Here is a 23,871-nt window from a genome sequence, read left to right as displayed (position 1 = left end):
GACCATGTCTCCAAAACATTAAAAACCACAATGCAAAAGGTTGAAGAAGGGGAGGTGATCCTAATCAACTAAAGATAAATACCTGAAATATTACCTTAGTTTACTAAATGGTTTGTCACTGGTATTCTATTAATCCACAGTACATTTGGATGTCACCACCACATTTATGTCATTCTATGACAGCATATTTCACTTGTATATAAAATGTCTTTAGCAGCCTCTGATTCACTAGGAATAACATCCAAGAATTAAGTGTATTGAAAGGTTCATGGACTGTTGGTAAAATGGTAAAATGGGGCTTAACCCATTTGGCTGAGGGCTAACCTGACCGTAGCATGAGGAGGCTAGGATTCCCATGTAGAGTGAGGAGAAACTGTAGAGGTCGAGATGAGATGTGAGGTATGAAAGGGGTTATATACAGCATTTATAATATTTTAGGTGAGAAAATGAGGTCAAGAGATTATAAATTACTGCCAGCCGAGTTTGGCTGAACATGGCTTTTGCCATCCCTCCCAGATTTTTATAAACTATTTAATTTCAAAACTCAGAAAAACATGTAGGACCAAATAAAAACACCCTCAATTATTTCAAATGTATTTCACAAGTGACAGCCAAATGTAGGAATATCCATTATGTTAAGTTTTTTTTACAAAAATTAATATGAATTATTGAACTGAATCTTAGTAGACTACTGTATCTGCAACCAAGTCTTTGTAAAGTGTGCACTTGAAAACAATTGTATACACTAGATTAAGAACCATTTAGCCAGTCGGCTACAAGCATATTTTCAGATGGTAATGGTATGCTCACTAGGAAGGCATAATGCTATCCAGGTATACATCAAGATGGCTGCAGGGATTCTGATGTATTCTCACACCTCTGTCTTGGCAAACGCTACACAATTGAATCGATTTAAAATTTGGCAGATTTCATGAATCACCAAAGCTGCTTGTAATTTGTAGCTCAGTTTCCCCACCCACAGCATATTATCAACTGCTGGGTGAAAGGCGTCCTCTTGCACAAATTGCTTCTGTGCATGGAGTAATGGACCATTTAGCTCCAAACATAGTGGGAATCCTTTTAGAGAAAGCAGCATTCACCGAGGCAGAAATGAGGATCCTGCAAAAGCCATAATGGCTGCCTGACTGCCCTTTTTTGTACCCCTTGACTTGAAGCCTGGCTGCTCACAGAATGTAGTGTCATGTCCACATCAGAACATCAAGTACTTAACAAAATGCATCCTGTAACATTAGCTCCTCTTCTTCAAAACCTGTTTGGCCAATTAACTCCAAATTTTACAGGTACCATGTAGTAGTAGTACGGTATCTAAACGATCCATGTGAAATGTCTGTGTAACCAACATTGCTTTTTTTTGGTTGATGCGTTGCCTGTAATACTGTCCCCAGCGGCAGTTTAAGTGGTGGGGACTTTCAAGAAACTTTCAAAATTTTATTGTAGTTTAAAAGTATTAAGTTTCAAATAAGATGAATCTGCTTGAAAATTCAAAAGGTGGACAAGCCTTTACCCCCCTTTCAAAGACGCTACAAAACAGTCTCACCGACAGCGATTCTACAGAGAATGGTCACACCAGGATCTCATTAGGCCTTAATGAAAGAGCTAAATCAGCTCAACTACCATCCAAAAAGAAGCAGCTGAGGTTTTCTGAGACTTGCCAACATCACCCAGTTTTAAAACAGGAAGCTGTAGCAAGAACCTCAGTGTAACAGCTGATGAGAAGTACAGAGCAAAAGGCTTTACCTGGATCTGTGAGCACCTCTTTTGCTGAGGCAATATCTATAAATTTCTTTTCTGCTTTTTTCTTCTCCTCTGAATCTTGGAAGTTGTCTGGATGCCACTGCAAAGCCAGCTTCCTGTAAGCTTTTATAATCTCCTTTTTCTGGGCACTTCTATAATGGAGAAATAACCATGTTATAAGGGGAAATAAAAACTGTTGTTCCTCTCAATTGGAGCTCCAATTTTAAAAAGGTATCCCTTAAAAATAATAGTTAAGTTATTGATTGACTGAGAACTTTTCATGCTGCTCCAGTGAAAGAAACTGGTTGTAATTTCTGCATACCACAGTGAAATGTTCATATTTAGAATGTATTGTCCCTCTCTGGCAAAAAGCATTATTTTACAGTACAGTTATAATAGGTTAAACACAGTGTAAGTTATTACAGCATAATGTAGGTATTCGTGATAAAACCAGTCTCTCTCTGAAACAAACATATCGATTAGTTTTGTAGAAACTACAATTCCACTACCTCTTCACTCCAAGTATTTTGTAGTAGTCTCTCTTCTGGGACTGCTTTAGAAGTCTCTGTGCCCTTTCCAGTCCTTCACTGATCTCTCGATCGTTCTCATTGTTCTCACGGGCACTTTCATAGTCTCTGACAGCTGCGAAGGCAACAAAAGAGTGATAAAGTGGTCTTTAAATCATTTTTAATATAAAAAACCTAGCACTGTTGCACATACAAAACATTTCAGCTTTGTCTGTATTCAAGAAACGGAGCAAGCGCCTTTTTGGTTAATTCTATTACTTTTCTGGCTCATTTTATTTTCTGTCTCGCCTGCTTCTTTCATCTTTGTAATAAAAGACAGAATGCAGATCTTAATACATTGAAAATTGTAAAAAAATGTTCTGGTTCTTTTATTGTTTTGCACAATAAGTTGCTTTGTGAAGTCACCTTTAAAAGGTACTATATAGAATAAAGTTTATTCTAAGTAGTACAGGTTCAGTGACCTTGACAATATCAGCTTCTGTGTGTCCAGGAATGAAGACAAATTTGCAGCATTTACCTACAGTAGAGCACTTCAAGTCTACAATCAATGTAGAACAGATTCCATCAAAAGTTCATGTGCATTTTTAATGAATCTCTCAGATAAAAAACAGCACTAAATTCTCTTATTGAAATATTTATTTAAAAAAATAGCGTATGAAACACATTGTACAAGCACTAGTCAGGAGTTATTAGGTCTTAAATCACAAAAAATGGGACCATAAAATCTGTCCAATTCCAATCGAGTCTCTCCTACTGTGAAATGGAACACTTGTGGCTAATGGTTTTGCTTCTTCTCAAGATGTAAATTGTTAAGAATATGAATATCATGGTTAAAAGCTATGAAACTGACAGCTCTAAACCAAAGACAAAGACTACATGAGGTCTCCTGCAACTGTAATTTACATTTTTTACAAAGTTTCAGGTTTGACAAAGTACGTTTTGTACAGGACAAAGGTCTTTTGTGTCACAAGGTCAACTTAAAATGTTTTTAAAACAATAATAGCATTCTAGATTATTCTTAGTTTTTTTTAATACAGAATATTCATTATGTATTAACACCTAAATTGAACTGAAAAAAAAAACACACTTGCCCTTGACAAGCAGGACTCCATGGTGATTCATTTTTAAATCTCCAGATAGAGATGTAGTATTTAAGAACTTGATAAGGAAGTGATTCAACTAGTAAAGACAGACATATACCTGAAACTAGTTTGAACCTGGGCAATGTTACAGAGTTGACTATGAACAGGATTGGCCAATGTGGCACCCAACTGGACAAGCTCTGTCGGGACTGGGTGGGCTTGTGTTGGCCAATTCAATCTGGCATGAAACACTGATCCTCTGGCATTTGCTGGGGCCTTCATGCTAAATATGCACCTATGGACTGGAAGTGTTGCGATTCACATCATTGTGGAATAGCATGACCTCTGCCAGGGGCACCGCCAAGAATAACAGCAATGAGAAGCACACAGCCGACATGGAAAGCTCTAGGGGAAGCACACTCCTTCCTTATCACTCATATGCTGCTACAAGGATCATAACGAAGAGCTAAGTTGATAAATACCTGGCAATTCTGAAACGACAGGCAGCAGGGGAATAATTGGCAATCCAAATTAAGAAAACACTCCAACTGTAACATTTACATTAAGAGCATAAAAAAGTGCCATTTACAGAAAGTTACAGAGATGAAGTGTTTGACTTCTAGTATTGAGCCATTTCAGATGTAATGACAATTTAAAAGCAAAATAGTCCACCCATCATGCCCTTCTCAAGAGAGGAAGGCAATTAGTGCCAATTTATTTTTCCATTTGAGAACATTTATCTGTTGCCATGGAGAAGGTGTCCAAACGGAGAAACCTGCGAGAATGCTGACACTTCTGTCAGAGAAAATCATTTGGAGATGACTAAATAAGACTGGCAAGACTCTCAGACAATAGTAAAAATGTTAGGCCATTTTTGCTCCAGACAGATACTTAATAAAGCATTTGGCATTGATGATTAGGTGGGAACTCAAAAAGCATGACATTTCAATACACAATTACTCTTACTAGACAGAAGCACAAACTATTTTTGATCACAGATCATTTTATATAGTGATCAGAACAGGAAAATAAGAATGAATAAAAAGGTTATAAATGAGAAGAGGCTATGAAACCCATCTTGCTAGTTTGAATGTTTTAGCTTATGACTAAAAGAACCTCATCCAGGGTGTTTCCTTTTTTGATTAATCCAAGAGAATGTTTCACCAGTCATCTGGGTAATGTGCATGCTTCCTGTTTTAGCCGAGATGGTTCAAGAAGCATGTTGAGCTAGGTTATCTCCAAGTAAAGGGAACTCAATTTACAGTAGGATCCTTAAACAAAGCTATTTATCCATGCAGGCTTCCCCCCCCAAACTCACAGCAAATCCAACCTGTTCTCCTCCACACAAAGAATATATTAAAATAAAAATGGATAAAAGCAAATTGTATATCAGTAATATTGAGGCACTGTTACACAATTCACCATGTATAGATATTAGGAAAGACCTTTTCTTCTATTTTTGTTGTATGCGTACCAGAAAAGGCAATTATGATTTTATTTGTTCAGCAGGTGCTGCAGTTTTTTGTAAACCTGGAACAGCAGCTGTCAAAGCAAATTCTAGCAGCAAATAGAAATGCCTTTCCAGGCAGCATGATTCCGATTCTCCCTCTAATTTGCAGAGTTTCTAGCACACAGTGCGCACTCACAGTGTTCTCTTACAATTTCAGAACTGCAGCTTCCTAAACAAGCAGTCTGCCCTACCGCTGCCAGCACCATATTGGAATGGAAAAGCTTGTCAAACTCTCACTTCACAGCTGCTCCAAACTCAGTTAGGGTAACAATTGCACCTTGAGTCTTGCACTACTGCATCAACTCATCCCAAAGAAATCCCAAATCGTTACTAGAGATTTAGAGTGGAAAAGCATGCAAGAGAAGACCTTAATAGTTGGCCTTAATTCTGAGCCAGTCTACCATTTTACATTTTAGTGTATGAATGGTTTTATGTAATGCAGGTATAAATAGCATCACATTAGCTAAAATATACAAGAAGACACGTACACCACACACACAAAAATACAGCCCATAACCTATAACCATCTATGTGGTCCAGTAGACATTTCAAATTTAGAAAAAAAAGAGACTTCTCCCTGCCAACAATTTTCCCTTCAGCATCAGCCTAGTGATAAGAATTTGACCCATGAGACCCTGTCATCACTGCAGGGAGACTCACTCTGCTGCCTGACTCACACCATTTCATGAAGTGTGACCAGTTTTCCAAAACAATTCTAAATAAAGTCAGTGGCACCAAAGTTCCACTGTGCGCTGAATATCCATTTAAGCGGCACATATCCAGGAGGGACCAACCACAGCAGCAATCGAGGCTCAAAAAAAAGGGTGAGGGATATCGACACTCCTGCATGTGGTACAGTACTCATTTCCAGATGTCCCCTTTTTCAGCCTTAGCAACCAACATCAGAACGGTGCTAAACATGAAGAGGCCATTCAGCTCAGCTCTAGTTTGTTTGGTAGATAGTAGTTAATTGATCCAAGGATCACATCCTGCCATTTCTTTGAAGAAGGCAGGGTGTTGCCTTATGCACATTCACAGTTCTGACTTGTGCTCTCTGCTTTGCGTTTCAAGATCAGGCAGACAAGAGACTGCTCAGTACAAGGTGCTTACTATTCAAAAGGAAAAACTGACTTGCCAGTTTGTAAAGCAATTAAAGTTGTACTGTTGATGCAACAATATCCATTTGTGATCGCTCAAGTCCATAGTATGTCACCCACATGCACTGGAAAACTTTATGGTAACCCAGAGAGCCCCTTCAGTACAAAGCACATGATTACCAGCTCTTGAGTGGATCTTGGGGAGACTGGCAATCGACAAGGATGACTTTATTAAACGGGTTAATAAAAAAAAGAAAAGCTACACAGAGTTACAGATTATGAATAGTGGCAAAGGAAAAGAGTTTTCCATACCTCCCCCAAACAATTATGACAGCTTTCCAAGTTCCAAAGTATTCTATACTAGCTGGCTGTGCTGTTCAAGGTCTTACCTTCTTCATACTGCTCATCCTGAAGATAAGCCTCAGCCCGGTCTTTCAAAGCACTTAAATTCTGTGGGTCTGAGCTCAAGACTTCACTGCAGATGGCAATGGCTTCACTTGCTTGCTGGTTCTAAAGCACAAAAGAAGCAAAATTTCAAACTGGAATTGCTAAAGTGATTTACTGTCTACACAAAATACACAAAGGCATTCTTTCCTTGTGAAATAAAAATCTGTAAATGGAAATTTGAGAAACTCCAAAGATCTACCCTTTAAAATTATTTCTAGACAGATTTCCCCCCCCAATTCCATTACTTGAAGCAAAAATTAGTTAATGCCCTGCAAGTAGGAAATATGTTGCACATTGTCCTACTGTCCTGGGTTAAATGACATTTTAAGCTGGAGTACAGAGGTGTGCTAATCTTATCTAGAAGTTCATGCATACATTCAGGTTAGGTTAGAATGTGCTATTTTTCCCCACCAAACAGTTTGCAAGTACAATTAAAAATTTCATGTTGAAATTTAGATGCATGTACAGTGACTGAACTCTTACCTTAGAAAAACAATGGCAAATCCTTTCCTTGGCTTGAAATGTATATAGTGGAACATCAGGTTCCGTCTTCAAAACGGACTGATATTTATTAATAGCATCTGCATACCTGTTAATAAGAACCATCATTTTAAGACTGTGAACAAAAATTAAGGTATTAAAAATTGGCATTTAAAAATGATATTGGTTGATATTGAAAGAACAAAGCACACTGTATAAATTAAAAATAAAATGCCTCAACGAATGTGAATGTTATATGAATGAATTCCTTCAGGTCATTTTGACAACATGGAGATTAGTCTAAATTGTATTTCATTTTTAGAAGGTCCTCCACCCGAGCTTTTGTAATTAGACCAGCTATATGACATAATTAACTGAACAATTAAAATACTTCCAGGCTCTACTGTGGATTTTACAGATAATAGTACCTTTAATGAAGTGAATGTTTTGAATAATCAACTGCAAAAGACCTTAAGAAAAACCCTATACAGTGTACATGGCTAACAACAAACATAATAAGTTGGAATAAAAACCAGAAGACAACAAGCCCTCCAGGAATTACATTGGACAACCCTGGTCTAAGTAAGCTTACCATTCTGTAAAGTTAGCAGCCACAGACAGTTGTTATGCTGTTATTAGTGCTCATCAGCATGATGCTATCTAAAACTGACAGCAAAATGGGCATATGTATAGCATGTGTTCAAGGAACACCTTTTAAAGAGTAAGCAGTCACCATGAATTATGGGCCCAAAAAAGGACACATTTAGCTGACATTGTTTCTACTTAGAAGTTATATAAAATCAGAGTTTGTGATAAGATGCATATTATCCAATACCATTTAATAAGCTCATAAATAAGGACCTTTTCAAATGGGACCCAGAGTACACTTCCGATAATAAATGTAAAAAAAATAAAGGGTTTTACTTCTAATATGTCTAAAGTTCCCAGTACTTGGATGTATAACCTATAAGAGTTCCAGTGCGATCGCTGCCAAAAAAGGTGCTTACCGTTATATTAATGATAATGAAAGTGTGCCTGTTTTACCAAAATTAATTTTCACGTTATACAGGAGCTTTAGGACAGATTGCCCACCATCAGGATGGTGGGAGTTTCTAGTTGATGACACAAATTACGCTTAGGTGTTCTATTTATGTGCATCTTTTTCATCCATAACATTCATGTGCCCAACAATAAATGCAAGCTCCCATTTGCAAATTTATATATAGAAAATACAATCACCCCAATTTCCAAATCATAAGTAATCATTGGAGCATTTTAACTTGACACCAATATGGGAATAAGAAACAACCTTGATCTTCACTAAAAGGAGGGTGTTATTCAGACTTCAGGCGATTAGGTTTGTCCCTATAAATTTGCTTAAGGAATCATGCAACTGGAATACACAGTTCTGTGTAGTTTTATTTCCCATTCTAGAACAGCAGTCGGGAGAATATTTCTAGAGCTACTCCAATGAACAAAACCAAGAATCTAGGAGAGTTATAATCCAGAAAAACAAAGATTTTACTAAAACAGAGTAACCAGAATTTTACCTTTGCTCCTGAATGAGCTCCTCTGCAGATAAGATCTGTTTGTTCAGCTTTTTCACCTGTTTGTAGTGACTGAAGCACTGTTTGTGCTCAGGGTCCAACTTCAGACATTCACGGATCTCACTGTTTGGTGGAAAAAATTCATAAAAATGAACAAGTCTAATAGGAACATGGAAAGCAATGTGCCAATATCTATACACAGGGAGAGAGACACACATGATGCTATCTGACCACCACTTCACTGGAAAAAAAAAACATTTAATAATCTACCACAGAAAATAGCTTTTACAGTTGTGTTAAAGGTTGGCCCTCCTTTTTAGTTTCATAATATTAAAAAAATTGAAAGCTTTTAAGAAGTGAGGCTATAATCCATTTCTATACCTATTTAAATGCCATGGGCCCTAGAAACTACAGATAGAAGACTGAAGTGTTTGGAGACCTGTACGTGGCCTGAGAGAAATCATAAGGAATCTTTTGGATTTACCAAGGTTATTGGTTGATTATTGTAAACATTTACAGTCTTCAGTGTGAAACCCAGGGTAAAAGATAGGTAGGCAAAAGCATGAGCCACACAGAGAGAGGAAGCAGAAGGAGGAAACTGACGAAGTGTGCCAGGTGTGTGGACAGTAAAGATCAGATTCTAGCCAAGTATTGGAACCTTGTTTCAGAGAGCATGCCATTCTATTATTTAAAAAAACTCTGATGTCTCTTATATAGAATCCTCATGTTAAAATATTCTCTCCTGGTTAATGGATGCAATTTAAGAATAGGGAGACAGATTCCCAGTGACTTTGGAACATCAAAATTTTAGGAAGAAAGATTTTGTTCCAAGTTGTATTTGGTTTGATTTAGGATGCAGGTTTCTTTCTGTTGGGCCAGTTCAGGCATTATAGGAGGGTTGGCAGTCAGGGTTTTTACTGGTTGGTCAGGACACAGACACTTTGTTTGTAAATACGGTTATGTTTTATGTTGAATGTGTATAACGTCATGCGTCTTCTTGTTATTGCCATTGTTAATTTATCCCAGTTTACCCAGATTTATTACTTTTGCCAAAGCTGTGCCAGAGGAAGAACTCGGGTGCCTCTAACTATGCAGTACCAATCACCTGGGTATATTCTTGGCATATCTTTTAGAATTTGGGGGTTATGATTATTTTAATTGATCACACTTGGTATTTTCTATGTTTTCTTACTCCTTATATGTAGGACTTGAATAAACCTACACTTTAAGTCAAATGAATTCCCTTTGAATGAAACTATTCCAATTTAGCTTTTGTTCCCCCCCCCCCCAATTTCTTTCCCAGAGAGTATTAAAAGGCACCTTCAAGTGGCATGGCAAGATACTGATCATTCACAGCAGAAATAAAGGCTCCAATGAAGGAACTAGACAGTGTCCATGAGCTATCTTGTTATATGTAGGATGAAAAGAAGAGAATGAAACAGCTATTAAGTTTCATTTGCAGAAGAGTCAAACTGTGCTATTAGAGCACTTACAAGGCATGTTACTACTGTACCACTGATTCTGTAGTATACATACCACAAATATGAGACTGATATACATAAGAGACACATCTTGATTTTTTTTTTCTTGAACTCACTCTAGTCAACCCTCAACACAGAAGTAGCTTTAGTGAAACAAACAGTTGCTCACTGCTGTGATACAGGAACAATGGATTTCTGGACTATGGATCAGTGGTTAGCAATGAGATAAATGAAGAAGGGCTTTTATCCCTCTAAATTCTAAACTGATCAAGAAGAAATCCTTTATGTACACTTATTGCTCCTATATGCTAGCATAACTATAAAAACTAATTTATCTTGCCCATCTAATAAGATAATAAATAAATAAATAAAAGGTTTACACAGTTTAACAGCTCTTAAAGCTAAGTACCTGCTTCTTCCCCCAGGTTTCTAATATTATAGGAATAATTGCTTCTAAAACACCTTTTTAACACAAACTTAAAATATTGATTGTGTAATCAGCATGATGCATGGCTATGCAGCCCAGGGACACTGGGGAAAAACATTTCCTACTGCAGTTTTACCACATTATTTCTTTTACAAGATTCAATTTTATATAGTACATACAGTATACAAAGGGACTACATGTCTCACAAGTCTCATATTCCAAAAATTTAACTTAAAACAAACCTTACTTAAGTGACATTTCATGGTCTCCCAACTTGTAGTAAATAGTGCTGAGTTTATAGAATGCATCAGTGTTGTCATTCTTCAATTTGGATGCAGCTTTTAGGTCACTGATTGCTTTTCCCATTTCTCCCATCTGGATAAAGCAGTTTGCTCGGAGTTCTCTTAGACTTACATCCCAGACACAGATCTAACAGAAGAGGAATGCATAAAATGAAATTATAGATGGATTTGACAGAAACTACTTCATATTCAATTAAATGTCTTTGAAAACACAGGAGCTCTCATAAATCATCTCCCTCAGAAAGATTGAATAGGATGCGGTTACACCATCATCACCAGGAATGATGACAATTTAGGATAGCTAAGGCCAATTAAACTTAACTGCTGTCGTCCCCACCTGAACTTCTGGTGTAAGCTCCTTGTAGTGTAAGCTAGCAATTAAAAAATTTAATATTTAAAAAACATAGTGTTATAGATAACATTTTGCTGGTTTTGGTTACTTACCTCTATAAGCACATCAAGACGTTCTGCTGCCATTTTATAATCCTTTGCACTATAGTCCTTCTTTGCCTGGGCCACAAGTCTTTGCATTTCATCAGATTTCAACAGCTGACTCCTAGCTTCTTTTTCTTCTTTCTCGCTAGGACTGGATTTTAGCTACAAAGTAACAGAAGAAAAAATTTGTGGAAGTCACTGACTTTTTTTAGGAGTCAGTTAAATTCTTAGACCACAGAAGCCACTATATTGAGAACACAAATTATGAAAGCAAAGTAATCGTTAGGATGCAATTACTTTCATTGGCGTACACCTGCAGTTTAGAACTCACCTCCACTTTAAACATTTTTATGTTTAAGTTTGTGGCAGCCTACTTTGTTTTGTCATGTCAGGTTTGGAATGCACTGTTAATGGCACTTATTTGACTAAATCCTTAAATGCTTTCCATTTGCAAATGAAGACAACACAATAGTTTTATTTTTGAGTTAATGGGGTATACATTAATATGCCTGCATTACTCTTGGAATTTTCTGCAAGCTCAGCTGTTGCAAGAGCATCATGAATATGTCAAGTGCATCAAAATCCCTTGACATTAGACTGCTGAACCATCGAGATTACTTACAAACAGAAGGCATTACTACAGAAGCTTGCAAAACCACTAAGAAAAATGTTTCAGGTTGAAAAGGATTTTTGTTTCCTCTTAACAGTTATAATTGGTTTAATTGCAAAAGTGTTATTCTAAAACAGAATATGAGCTATTCCAATAGTAATACCATAATCATGAAGCCTGGAATCAGATATCTAAATATTCTGATGTTGTCTAAAGGCATCCCCATCAGGAGAAGAAAAATGTTGAATTAGTAGACATATGAAAACTGCAATACAAAGCCAGTGAAGTTGATCTTCTGTGACAATCAATATTAGGAGAGTATAGGCCAGTATCACATATCAGCAATACATGTCAGTTAGAGTCGACTGTCTGAAGGACTGTGCAATTGAAGAAAAGCCTGTGTTGATTTAGCGCTTCCTCTCAGTTTAGGTGAGAATTCAAAATTACACTTTTTCAGGGAGCCTAATGAAACTATGTTTTTACATAAAGCCTTGCTTATAAAAAAAAGAAGTTACCAAGCTGTGAAAATATAAGTTAAATGGATGCTAATCAGGTGGGTAGGTGGAAATTTTCAAGACACAATCAATTCTGAAAATTAAGGCAGGAAATAAGCAGCAAAAATTAGTTTTCTCACCATTAAAGAGTCTCATTAAAGAAACTAAAATGTTCTCATCACTCAGTTCTCATCATTGGCTGTTTTTCATTTCATCCCTTCACTAATCCTAATTTTACCCAAGCTTAACACTGAAAGCTGTGCACACCTGCAGTATTGCCGATAAATAGCCTTGCTCCTGAAAAGCTGTAATGTTAGAATTGAATACATTAAACACTGTCACTTTCAACACCTTGAGCGACCTCCTTTACAACATCCTTTCTTTCCTCTTTTACTTAAAAAAAGCTCTGCTGCTGTGAACGACCTGCAAATTTTCATTTCTGTCTGGCTGGAGGAATTATTTTTATTGCATGTGCCACTTGGCACAGCTACCTGGGAATATCAATCCTCAAGAGACAGAGAGAGAAGATTCATAATGAAGTGAAGGAATTACAAGATGGAACTCCAAGACCTCAATACAAGGGCATTTGTGTCTTCCGGCAATATTGTGTGGAAAGTCAAGAGCTTTAGGGGAGGCAGCTAATAAAGACAGAAAATGGATTGGTAAAATAAACATTAAAACCTATGAAAAAACAGATTCTAGGGGTAGGAAAAACATTATATATCCCTTTACTGCATATCAAAAGCCCATCAATCTTGCGAATATGGCTGTAAATCAAGTAGTTAAAAAGTAGCTGATCAGACAGACTTTGGTATTTTTTTTCATTCTAGGATTTTTATTTATATCTATATTTTTGGTGAGTTTTGTCAGGAACTTTAAGTTCTACAATAAAGCATGGATAGTCTAAATGACATTACTGGACCTCCTTTTTGGCCAAAATGCAATCAATAAATAGTGTAACAATACTTTGTTGTGCATGGCAGTACCTAAAGGATCCAGGTGACACTTCCATTCTCATTTAAGAGCAGTCAGCCGCTCTTTAAATTTAGGATTTACACAGCACAATCAGGCCCCGCTCCACAATGTCTCTCTCACCATCATCTCTGCTTACAATTTCCCCTGGTCTTTAGTGACACCTTCTGGCATTCAGTCTTGTTTCAAGGTCTCATATCACATTTGCTTTTGTTCTCTATGTGCCAAAACTGCTTATTTTAATTTAGCAGGTCTCTTTAAATAATAAATGTTAACTTTTTAATGAACCATTTTAGAAACTATACAGAAAGGGAAAGGTGTTACAATGCAAGTTATTGAATATTAAAGTGCAATGTTTTCTTAAAGACAGCTACTGTAAGTCTCTCAGTGGCCACAACTGTAGGCATGCTAAAGATTTATAAGCACTCATGGCCTAATAAAAATGTATGTGTTAAAACCAAATGTATGTAAAACCTTTCTTCCAATGGAAAAGCAAATGTAAAAATAATATAGTATATATAAATAGATATATAAATAAAACAAGAAAGTAAACTCGTATGTAACTTACAGTATACCTCCCCCCCATAAAAAAACCTGAACATTTTTCATATTACCATGTCAAGTTTCCAGAATGAAAGTGTGGTTCATTGCTCAGAAGAATCCACATTTTACAAACATTTGATAAATTGGTGCGATAACATAACTGAAATTAGGTTTCACAATGAATTTCTGCTACAACAAAAGCTTGTCTACAGTGTAGGCTCACAACAGCTCATCGCTATCTTTGTTTTGCATCATTTGTGACATACTGGAGTCTATTCAGACGTTTAGCCATTTACAGTACATGGGCTTTACCTCTAAATATCAGGCACTCCACACAGCCTCAGCTATCAATGAATTATAACCCACTGAAGAGCACCCCTTCTTTTCCCATTACAATTTTCCCTCTTTATACCGTACATAGGTGTACTACATACAATGCCGCATAAAAGTATTCTCCTCCTTTCAATGAGGATACCCATGATTAAATACATATTTTTTTATTAAATATTTTAATCAGATCTTCAATGTTCAGACTCCACTTTCATGGAGAAAGGTGTCAGTAAAAACTGAAAATGTTGATTACAGTACATAAGTATTCACCCAAGCCAATATTTGGAGGAAGCACCTTTAACAGCAAGTCTTCCGGAAATTATACCAATTTTGCCTAGTAGAATGGTACAAATATCACTCATTTTTCTTTGTAAATTTGTCCAGGCTATTCCAGGTTAGCTGGGGATTGTCAATGGATGGCAGTTTTGAAGCCTTCACAAAGATTTTCCATTGGATTTAAACAAGAACATTCACTTTCTTCTTGTTAAGCAACTCCAGTACATTGCAGCTCTGGGCTTGTGTTTTGGGTATTGGCCTAATTAAATTTTCAGGTCTTTAGAGCAGGCTTTTCTCCGAAACGTACCTATATTGTGCTGCTACATTTTCCCCTTAGATGTTGACGAGCTTCCCAGTTCCTTCTTATGAGAAAGAACTACATTTCATACTAGTAAAATGTAGATTAGGCAATAGACTATGTCTAGCTCAAAACCCAACATACTTTAAAAAGAGCAAATTTTATCTCGTCTGACCACTAAACCTTTTGCTTCATCTTTTCAGTATCAGTTAAAAAAAGTTAAAAGTTTGGTTGCAAATTCCACCTGGGAATTGAAATGGGTTTGCCATTTTATACAACAAACCAGTTTTGTGAAATGACTGGGATATTGTGCACATTTTCACCCATCTCAGCTGCTGAACACCATTGGCATTATGGCGATTTCCCTAACCAATTTCATCCTTGCTCAGCTGCTCACTTTAATGGGACAGTCTATAAGCTATGTTCGGATGGTACTGTACAATACAGCTTCTACTTCATGATGCTCAAAGGAATATTCAGTGCATCTAAAACCTTGTTACCGACTTGTTTTGAAAGATGCTTCATCTTCATGGTTGAACCTTTGCTTGAAATTCATTACCTGAGAGTGGTACTTATTCTTAAATCACATGAATCAAATTGCAACCAGAGAGGCCACTTAACTAACTGTGTGACTTATCAAAGTCATTTTGACCACCTGAACTAATTTATGTTTACATTAGTATACAGTACAAACCATACATCATCCCAGATTAAAATTCACTTTCAACAAGTTGACATTTAATGGATTTTTGGAGCAATACATCTCTTCCGTACATTCCATTTTCTTTTCTTCAACCTCAAAATATCTTCACAAGTAAAAGGGAACAAAACATTGTTGCGTTTAAGGAGCATCAAAACAGCCGATATAATATTGCACTTTGTTTTACTCACCACATTTTTAAAATCAGTTTCTGCTTCATCTAACTTTCCTTGCTTGAGGAGTAGATTTCCTCTCTGTAGCCTTGCCTGTAGAAGATGTTAGGATATTTAGTTAAATGCACAAAATTTAAATTAAGCGATATTATAGTTATATAATGTACCAGTAAGGTCTTTAGAATACTTTGTACAACTTTGGTCACCATATTGCAGGAAAATAAAATTCTGCCGTGGTATCAGTCCAGAAAAAAAAAAAGAAATTCTGCAGCATAAATGAAACTCAGCCCTTCTAGCCTCAAACAGAAAGGATTATAAGTGGACACCATACAGACATTAACATTCCTCAAAGGCATTGACAGAGTTAACCCAGTGGACTTCTTCAGAGTAGACCGTAGAACAGAGGGAACAAGTGGAAAGTATCCCAGTTATATTGCTGAAGCCCATACCCTGCCTTCTTTCAATGTATAACATGGTCATACTGGTTTTTGAAATCAAATATAGTGCTGTATTTGAAACTGCTAGAATCAATCGCTTTATAATTAAAAGATAAGATCCAAATAAAATTAACTTGGAAAAAGTTCAATTAAGATTTTTAACATTCTAGAAAGAAATGTACAGAGGAAAATGTGAAACAGACAAAGAAATCAAGTTAAAGTGGAAATCAGATTTCCAGTTTAACCCAAGAATTTACTGTATCAAAATGGCTTCCCGGTGGATATTTTGTTAAGGCATATCTGTAGACTGACTTACTGAGGTGAAATCTGGTTTGAGTTCAATGACTTTACTGAGATCCGGCAAAGCTGACTTGGATTTCCCCATGGCCAGATAAACTGTGGCTCTTCTGTAATAGGCCAGGTAATTTTTGGGGTCACCATCTGTTGAACAACAACAATTACAATAAATGATAACAGCCTGCATACACATTTAAGTCTTAGTATATTACTTTGCTGGAAATAATTTGTTTATTCTATTAAAATACACCATGCAGAAAGAATAAAAAGATACATTACTTCCTATGTATGTCTCTAGTTTGTAATGGTGTAGGCATATCTGGACTAATACTCCCCCCCCCCCCCCCCTCCAGTATGTTGGCATAAGCTAACAGAACAGTAGTGTGGCTTTTAAAAGAAAAAAAAACTTTTACACACATTACAGAACAGATGCTTTATTTTTCTGGACTGTAGCCCAGCACTGATTCAAAATAAAGCATTTTTTGATGAGCTTCTTCATCGCAAAAAGAAAACACAGTGGATGATGTTTCCCAAATCAGGTTTTTCTCATTTGAGATACTGACCTACAGCAGCATGAAAGTGAGACAAAGCATCTGCCAACTGTCCGGCAGCCAGCAATTTCTTTCCCATTTCCAGATGGTTCTCGAGTCCTGCATTCTTCCCACACTGCACTCCTGCAAAGGGGAAAAGCCATGTGCTTTCAGGTAATCTAAATCTTGAAAGTAGAGGTGTTCTCCTTTCTAACTGATTCCACCAACTATGCTTTTAAAAAACAATATAAACTCATCATTAGCACCATTATTGTTCCACACTTCTCTTTCACAGTCTTTATCCTAACAGAGAAATAGTTTACTGCATTTAGATAGCAGTCACCATCCAAACAAATCTCCAACCTTTCTACATACAGTAGAACAGGGGACACTTCATTCACCACTGGAGTGTAGCACAAACCTTAGTGATGGCCACTACACACTGCCCCACTCATTACACAGCAGATCAGAGAGCGAGAATCTGCAACACCAGTTCAATTAAGGGCTGAATATTAGCAATAGTAAGGTCTGATTGAGCAACATCCCATAGAATCTGTAATGGCCAAGTAATCAGAATTTCAGTTAAATAACACTTGCTAATTCTTTCTGCCCTGCTTCCTTCTCGTTTTTTCAGAAATGAAAGAAATTTAGCTTGGCTAGCATTGCTGCCTCACAGTGATGGTCCTGGGTTCAATTCCATGATGTTATCTGTGTGGAGTCTGTATGGTCACCCTATGTTCACGTGGGTTTCCTCCCACAGTTCTAGTTAACTGGCTCATGGAAAACCGGCCCTGGCATGAGCGTGCTCATGTCTGTGTCTGTGCCCGACGATGGACTGACATCCCATCCAGAGTTGCTTGCTGGGATAGGCTTGGGCTGCCCCACAACTCTGTATTGGATAGAGCAGTTAGAAAATTCATAGATGGACATGTTTAAATTTTGGGGAAAAAAAAAATGAAGGATAGCACAATGTCCTCAGTTACTATCCTTGAGCATGGTTTCTAGATTCTTGTACAGAGGAACCAGTATCCCCAACTAGTCCACGATTAGCGTTTGCACAAGCAAATATCAGTTCAGGCTAGAAGGCAGGTACTGTTACAGACAACTTAACAGACCTGGAAAAAAGTATAAACACTTATTAAAGGGGGTTTTTACATTAGTGAGTTGGAACTTTAAAAGACATTCAGCTGCCGATATTAAATGGGTGTGTAGTCAGCTATATATCCCTATTAATGAGTTGCGACCTAAAAAAAAAATCAAAAGATTTCTCACAAATTATAAAGGTATATTTATAAAGAAAAGACCAAAGGGGATTTAATTTCATGTTCAGCTAAATATCTTAGTAAAGCTAAAATCAGTACCAAGGTCACATTTAACTAGCAGCCACTTTTTAATGTATGAGCATAATTCATATCTCTTAACATTTCCGCAGCAGCAAAATAATTTCAAAAAATGCTAAATAATTTTTCAAGATACGATTTCCAATATAATACTTTAGCTAGTACTCGGATGATGTGATATCTCCTTAAAAACAAATCAAGAAGTTATAAAAAAAACAATGCAAGAAGTACAATAACTAATCAGTGAGAAAATAAACATCAATTTCGCACGTGAAGTCCACACCATTTACAAATCTTAAATTTCACTACTACCATAATCGTTATTATACCATAAAACAAGTACGGCACACAGCTATTTGTTATACTCGCAGAAGAAAGCCTGTACTATATGCGAAATCATCGGAGCAGTTTGTTTTTATCAATCAACATTAAAATCCACGCTGACAGCTTCTGCTCAGCAGAGCACTGCTGCACGTCTTTTATTAGATTTGATTCAATACAAGCTCCTTTGGGCAGCACACAATGATAAATCCATACACTCTAGCAATGAACTCAACTAAAAATAGGTTCTGGCGACTTGGGAAGAATAAGCCATTTTTCAAAGACTGCTCCCCATAAACTAAGACTCTACAAGAGGCATCACGCATCTGGTACTGTGCACTCTGGGCAATACCAACCAGCAGCAAAACCAGCGGGCTTATCAAACTTTCTTGACGCCACGTCTGTTCGTGGAATTGAAGAAAGTCTTGTCAAGTCCAGGTAATTACTGAAGAATAAAATAATTTAATAACAGCATTGAGCGAAGATGAAACGCATAATCTTTCCCGTAGGAAAAGGCAGTGAGAAACTGCAACAACAGCAAAAAAAAAAAACTTACCTTCATATCGTAGGTCAATCAAAACAAGAATATATGAAAAATAACACAGGACTTTACGTGCAAAAGGGCCTACTGAAACCATGTTTAATATTAAAACGTTACAAAATTTAATTAAGCGTGAAGTTTAGGCTACCAAAACCTTGCGGAATTGCAATACTGTTTTTTTTTCTATTTCCAGCCTTTAAAGTTCAGCACAAGTTAACTCGCCAGGTCGTGGGTTGCTCCGATTGGATGGTGGAGTTTAAAACCCCACCCCTTGCCTCTAATTCAACAACGTGGAGCCACGGCAGCGTTTTGGGGGGGGGGAGGAGGCAATAGCGTGTCAACTGGACCTGATTTGGAAATGTTTCACATGCAGTATCCGAATTGAGTTACTGTACTTAACTCGTTAGAATACCTCGTCCTCTCTACTTGCAGTTTTCTAGGTAGATTATTCTGTTTTAATGGCGGCATTACAGAGGCTGTGATTGTTTTTGTCTATAATCTGTTTCACATTCGACTCGAGCCATAACAGTGCAGGTATCCATATGTTTTTGATCATTTTAAAGCTCCAACGACTTTGGGTCACACAGTATTTACACTAAAAATGCATTATATCTGAGAGGTAGTTCGGTTCTCACTGCAGGTTTCAGTGGGCAGCTGCGGTAGCGCGCTTTGGGTGCAAAGAAAGAAAAGGTAAATTCTACGTTCAAAAGGAGAAAAAATAACCTTTCGTCAGCGAGTCTTTTTCACAGGTGTGAAGAAGTCAGCTATCAGTATAAAAAAATTAATTAGTCGAATACATAGGTTGCAGTTGTTTCACATATACTGTATATCAAATACCATGCAAAAGTTTAAATTTAGCGATTAGTGATGGCACGCAATAATTATCACCCTGTGCAAACTACATAGACACTTCAAAGAACAAGGCCTGTATCAAAGTAGCTATATCTGTGACGTTAATTATTACTATTCTTTAACTGAAACCTTTACTCAAGGTGACTTATATCAGAATCATTGTTTATACGCAACTCAAAAGTTACAAGACTGGACAGTGGCATAATAAATATACAATTAAACATGATATAATAACTTTAAAATATGTTGCTAAATAAACAGTTCAAGATATACTATTAACATCAAACTGATAGACAGCAGGAACTAAATATTGAGAAAAATGTGTTGCACAATATTTTATGGAAAAATATTGTATCACTTTATTGAAATACAGCTTGTTGAGAACTAGTAAATATAATGTATAATCCATGTATGTTGCATGTCTAATAGCTGAAACACAAGGTATTAAGTCATGTTTTAGTGACATTAACAAGTATTTAAATATTTTAGTAATAGGTATTTAATAGGCTTTATACAAGGGATGTCCATCATGTTTAAAAAGCCTTTGTGACCTTAATTAGTAGTGCTATTGGACTATAGGGTGTTCTAATCGGGCCTAGACGTATTACTAATTTAAATTTGATGTAGATACACAAAATACTTTGTCCATATTACCATCAGTTTATTCCAGCATAATGGATTTTATTCTGCTCCTACAGAATGAACAGAACTCTGCCCTCTTTTGGTTGTTACTACAATAATGTCCAGGCATAATCGTTGAAACATTAGCATCAAATTTATTTTGGTTCCCAATTGCTCATGTTTGTAGACTGAGCAGACAACTTCATTTTAGACGGGAATAGCGGAACAGATGAAGCATTTAATTTGCATCATTCAAGAATTCGCCTGACCTCAGTATTTGAAGACTATTTTGGAGCCATCTTAAGAACCCCTGCACCGATTTAATTGAAACTTGGTGAATCAATATCCAAATAAAGTGTTTTTATCAGTTTTTCACCTGAAAAGGTGTTCTGATCACTTTTACTCTCATGTCATAAACCGTTTCAAGAAACTCAACCTGTCGTGCAACTGTCACAGTATGGGTGACACATTAACACATTAAATGCTTTGCTATGTCCCTGAATATGCCAGTTATAGAGGGTGATGGACCATTTTTCTCCTAGCTCAGGAGAACCTAGCTCCAGAACCACCAGTGCATCCACAGACCAGACAAGACACTTATCATACATAATACTCCATTATATATTGTAAATGAAACCTCATAATACACCAATTCCTATGACCACTCACCCAATGCACAGAACAAACAATACAACTTCCTCATAGAGCAGTTCCCGAGCAGGACCCCAGTCACCAGAATCAAATGTCCCAAATGAACAGTCTGGCTGTTCACCCCCGAACTGTCTGGTAATTATCAAGTGTCTGTGTAAGGACCTTGGTTTTTCACTCTATGACAGTCCCCCTACTAAAATGTTGGTCTTCCTGATGCACTCTATTCCTGGTGCTATCTTTAATCCCCTAGCAAACCTCTGCAGGTACTCACATTATCCACCTGCCAGTGTTTCCCTGATTCCAAGATCCTTTTCCCCTAAACTTGCCTCAGTCTCTGGAAGTCCACTGGATCCCATTTGCAATATACTGTAATAAATCTTACCTGAGTTCAGGGCCTGCTGAGCTCCAAAACCCGCCTGCCTAGCAGTAGGTCTTCAGAGCTCAAGCACATCTGAGCTTGTGCCCTGCAGAGTTTCAGAGGACTGTCTGCCTAGAAGTCTCACAGGGGCTTCTCCCTGCCAATATGCCTCTGCACTATAGGGGATTTACAATCCCTGATTGCCCTGCTCCTCCGTTGCAGCACATAGGGCTGCTCTGGACAGTATGCCTAGGCAGTAACATAGGACCCACAAACCTTTTCCCCATCTCGCCTCTCTTAAATTTGCAGGGCTTTCACATGCCTTCACAGTTTCACGGTCCCCACAATCCCAGATTGCCTACACGTCCACTGCAGTGCTAAGGGTTCCCCCAAGCAGTATGCCCCTGCAGTGTTGGGGATTCACAATCAATGTTACAGCTAATGGACATGGGTTGAAGGCTTGAAAACTCTGGCTATGTTTTTGTCTTCTGGCTTGTCGATTTCTATATTGCTGATACAGTGGAATAAATATTGGTATATTAAAAGCTACAGTAAAGGTCCTGCAGCCATCGTGGTTCACGAACACTAAAATTAATATTGAAAAGAAAAAAAAGAAAAAATATGATCAATTCTAGCTTCTATTTTCCGTGATGGTGTCGCAGGGAGGGTGATTAAAAGGAAGAAATGGCCAATGCTTTCGACGGCCATTTGGGGGAGCCAAAGCTTCAAAATTGTAAACGAATACCCTCCAGTTTATTTGAAAGCCACAAGAATGATTATAGTGAAGTGCTAAAAAGAAACGGTCTAAAGTCTGAAATTTATTTAGTAGCCCATTTCACCAATTATCAGGATGTCCATAATCAGAAAAAATAAAGTAAATGATAATCTTATACTGTGTATTGTAATTATGTGTTATGTAATAAAGATGTATTTTACACTCACAAAACCTCAGACTTTTACCTGACTAGAACAAATAGTCAAGCAACTTTTCAAGTGTTTAAAATGGAGTGCCTTAAAAAGATCTGTATATCTAAAATGGATGTGTGAGGATTAAATCCCGTGAAATTGTGGGTTCCAGTTTGGAGCTTTATTTCTTCTCAATTGGTAAATATAGTTCATACAAAAACAATACAATTAAATACAATGAGGGTGTATATATAGTCCATATCCCCCTCCACTCTCAGTCTGTTTAACCAAAACACTACAGATCTGAGTCCTATAAGTGTTTCAAAAAGTGTGCTTACTCTTGTCACAGATAAGAGATGTGTATCTCCGTCATCAGTCCTCCTATTTTTCCAGCCATCCAGTCTCTAACCTCTTCAACTAACTCAGGGTCACAGGGGAGGCAGAGCATTTCCTAGCAAGCAATAACAAAAAGCAGTGCGTATACCCTGGAGGGGATGCCAGTCCATCACAGGGCACATCATGAGGGAACAGACACAAACACACACACTCTCACACCAATTTTCCTAAAAGTAGTCTACCAGCATTTGTTGTGGAAAAAACTCTCACACACACACACAGGGAGTACATACAACCAACGCAGATCACACACAGGGTCTGGAATTGAACCAAGAGCCCCAGTGCTGAAAGGCAGCAATGCTAACCACTATACCACTATGACTCCCACACCTCTGTTTTTTGTTCCACTTAATCACCACAAGAGCAATTCTGCCGAAACTATCACACTTGGTCTGGCTCAAATGGTCTGCTGTACACACCAATTATTGTATTGCTCTGCATGTCTGGATTACTCATAAAATGACATTTTATGAGAGGTCCACACAAAACATAAATTAAAAATGCATTAGTTGCATTCCTGGTGAGTCTATCTTATTCTATTGCATTGATCAACACTGGGCTCACTTGTTGCTTTGCTTGTCTGTTCTTTAAATGATGACTGTTTAGCTCCCTAACTGTAGACGCATGGGGTTGTTGTGACCAGTTCTTTCTGTTGTAGTGGCTGCGTGAAAGAAATCGTAAAGAATAAACATGATGAAATGTCAATCCTGGTGCAGCATTGTGACTCTGAGATCATGGTCAGTCATTAGCAGGCTGAAATTGGCTGCAAAATTTTGCCAGATTAGACATTGCTATAAGCTGTAAACACCCCAGATGGTGCCTGACAGTGCCTTGACTTAGTCCAGCCTGCAACATACCGATGGCACAAAGCCATTCTTCTCTTGATAAGCAGGACATATTGAATCCTTTCTGTGCTTGTATTACTTGATTACTACAACTGGCTTGGCAGTCTATGGGATAAATCAGTTCAAGTAAGTAGCTGTGTCAGCATGCGTAGGCTGCAAAAGAACAAGTTAAAGGTTTATTCCATGCTGAAAAGAGAAGAATAAACTTGAAGTCACTTGAATGTAACAGTCATGAATCTTCAAATAATAAAAATTGCCTCAAAACATTTTATCAATATTAACAAGTCATA

The 23,871-nt window shown here is 37.4% G+C and overlaps 1 protein-coding gene across 3 annotated transcripts in view; it reads right to left on the bottom strand.

Annotated features, from left to right (window-relative positions):
• dnajc3a (DnaJ (Hsp40) homolog, subfamily C, member 3a) overlaps positions 1–23,871 on the bottom strand; it is a 29,168-nt gene that overhangs the window by 1,697 nt on the left and 3,600 nt on the right. The window contains exons 2-12 of one of the 3 annotated variants that reach the window (XM_088603735.1): positions 22,679–22,791; positions 16,784–16,894; positions 16,240–16,364; positions 15,505–15,579; positions 11,100–11,252; positions 10,601–10,782; positions 8,449–8,568; positions 6,902–7,007; positions 6,361–6,481; positions 2,265–2,397; positions 1,759–1,907 (exon numbers count right to left, since the gene is read on the bottom strand). In XM_088603735.1, the coding sequence (XP_088459861.1) occupies positions 1,759–1,907; positions 2,265–2,397; positions 6,361–6,481; positions 6,902–7,007; positions 8,449–8,568; positions 10,601–10,782; positions 11,100–11,252; positions 15,505–15,579; positions 16,240–16,364; positions 16,784–16,850 (1,231 nt within the window). In that variant the 5' untranslated portion in view covers positions 16,851–16,894; positions 22,679–22,791. Of the gene's footprint in view, positions 1–1,758; positions 1,908–2,264; positions 2,398–6,360; positions 6,482–6,901; positions 7,008–8,448; positions 8,569–10,600; positions 10,783–11,099; positions 11,253–15,504; positions 15,580–16,239; positions 16,365–16,783; positions 16,895–18,967; positions 19,201–22,678; positions 22,792–23,871 lie in introns of those variants that run through there. The other 2 variants (XM_088603725.1, XM_088603744.1) reach the window with 2 other exon arrangements.

Source organism: Lepisosteus platostomus, chromosome 2 (assembly GCF_059453375.1).
Source record: "Lepisosteus platostomus isolate fLepPlt1 chromosome 2, fLepPlt1.hap1, whole genome shotgun sequence".
Lineage (NCBI taxonomy): Eukaryota > Metazoa > Chordata > Actinopteri > Semionotiformes > Lepisosteidae > Lepisosteus > Lepisosteus platostomus.
This window is presented reverse-complemented; position numbering and strand designations above follow the sequence as displayed.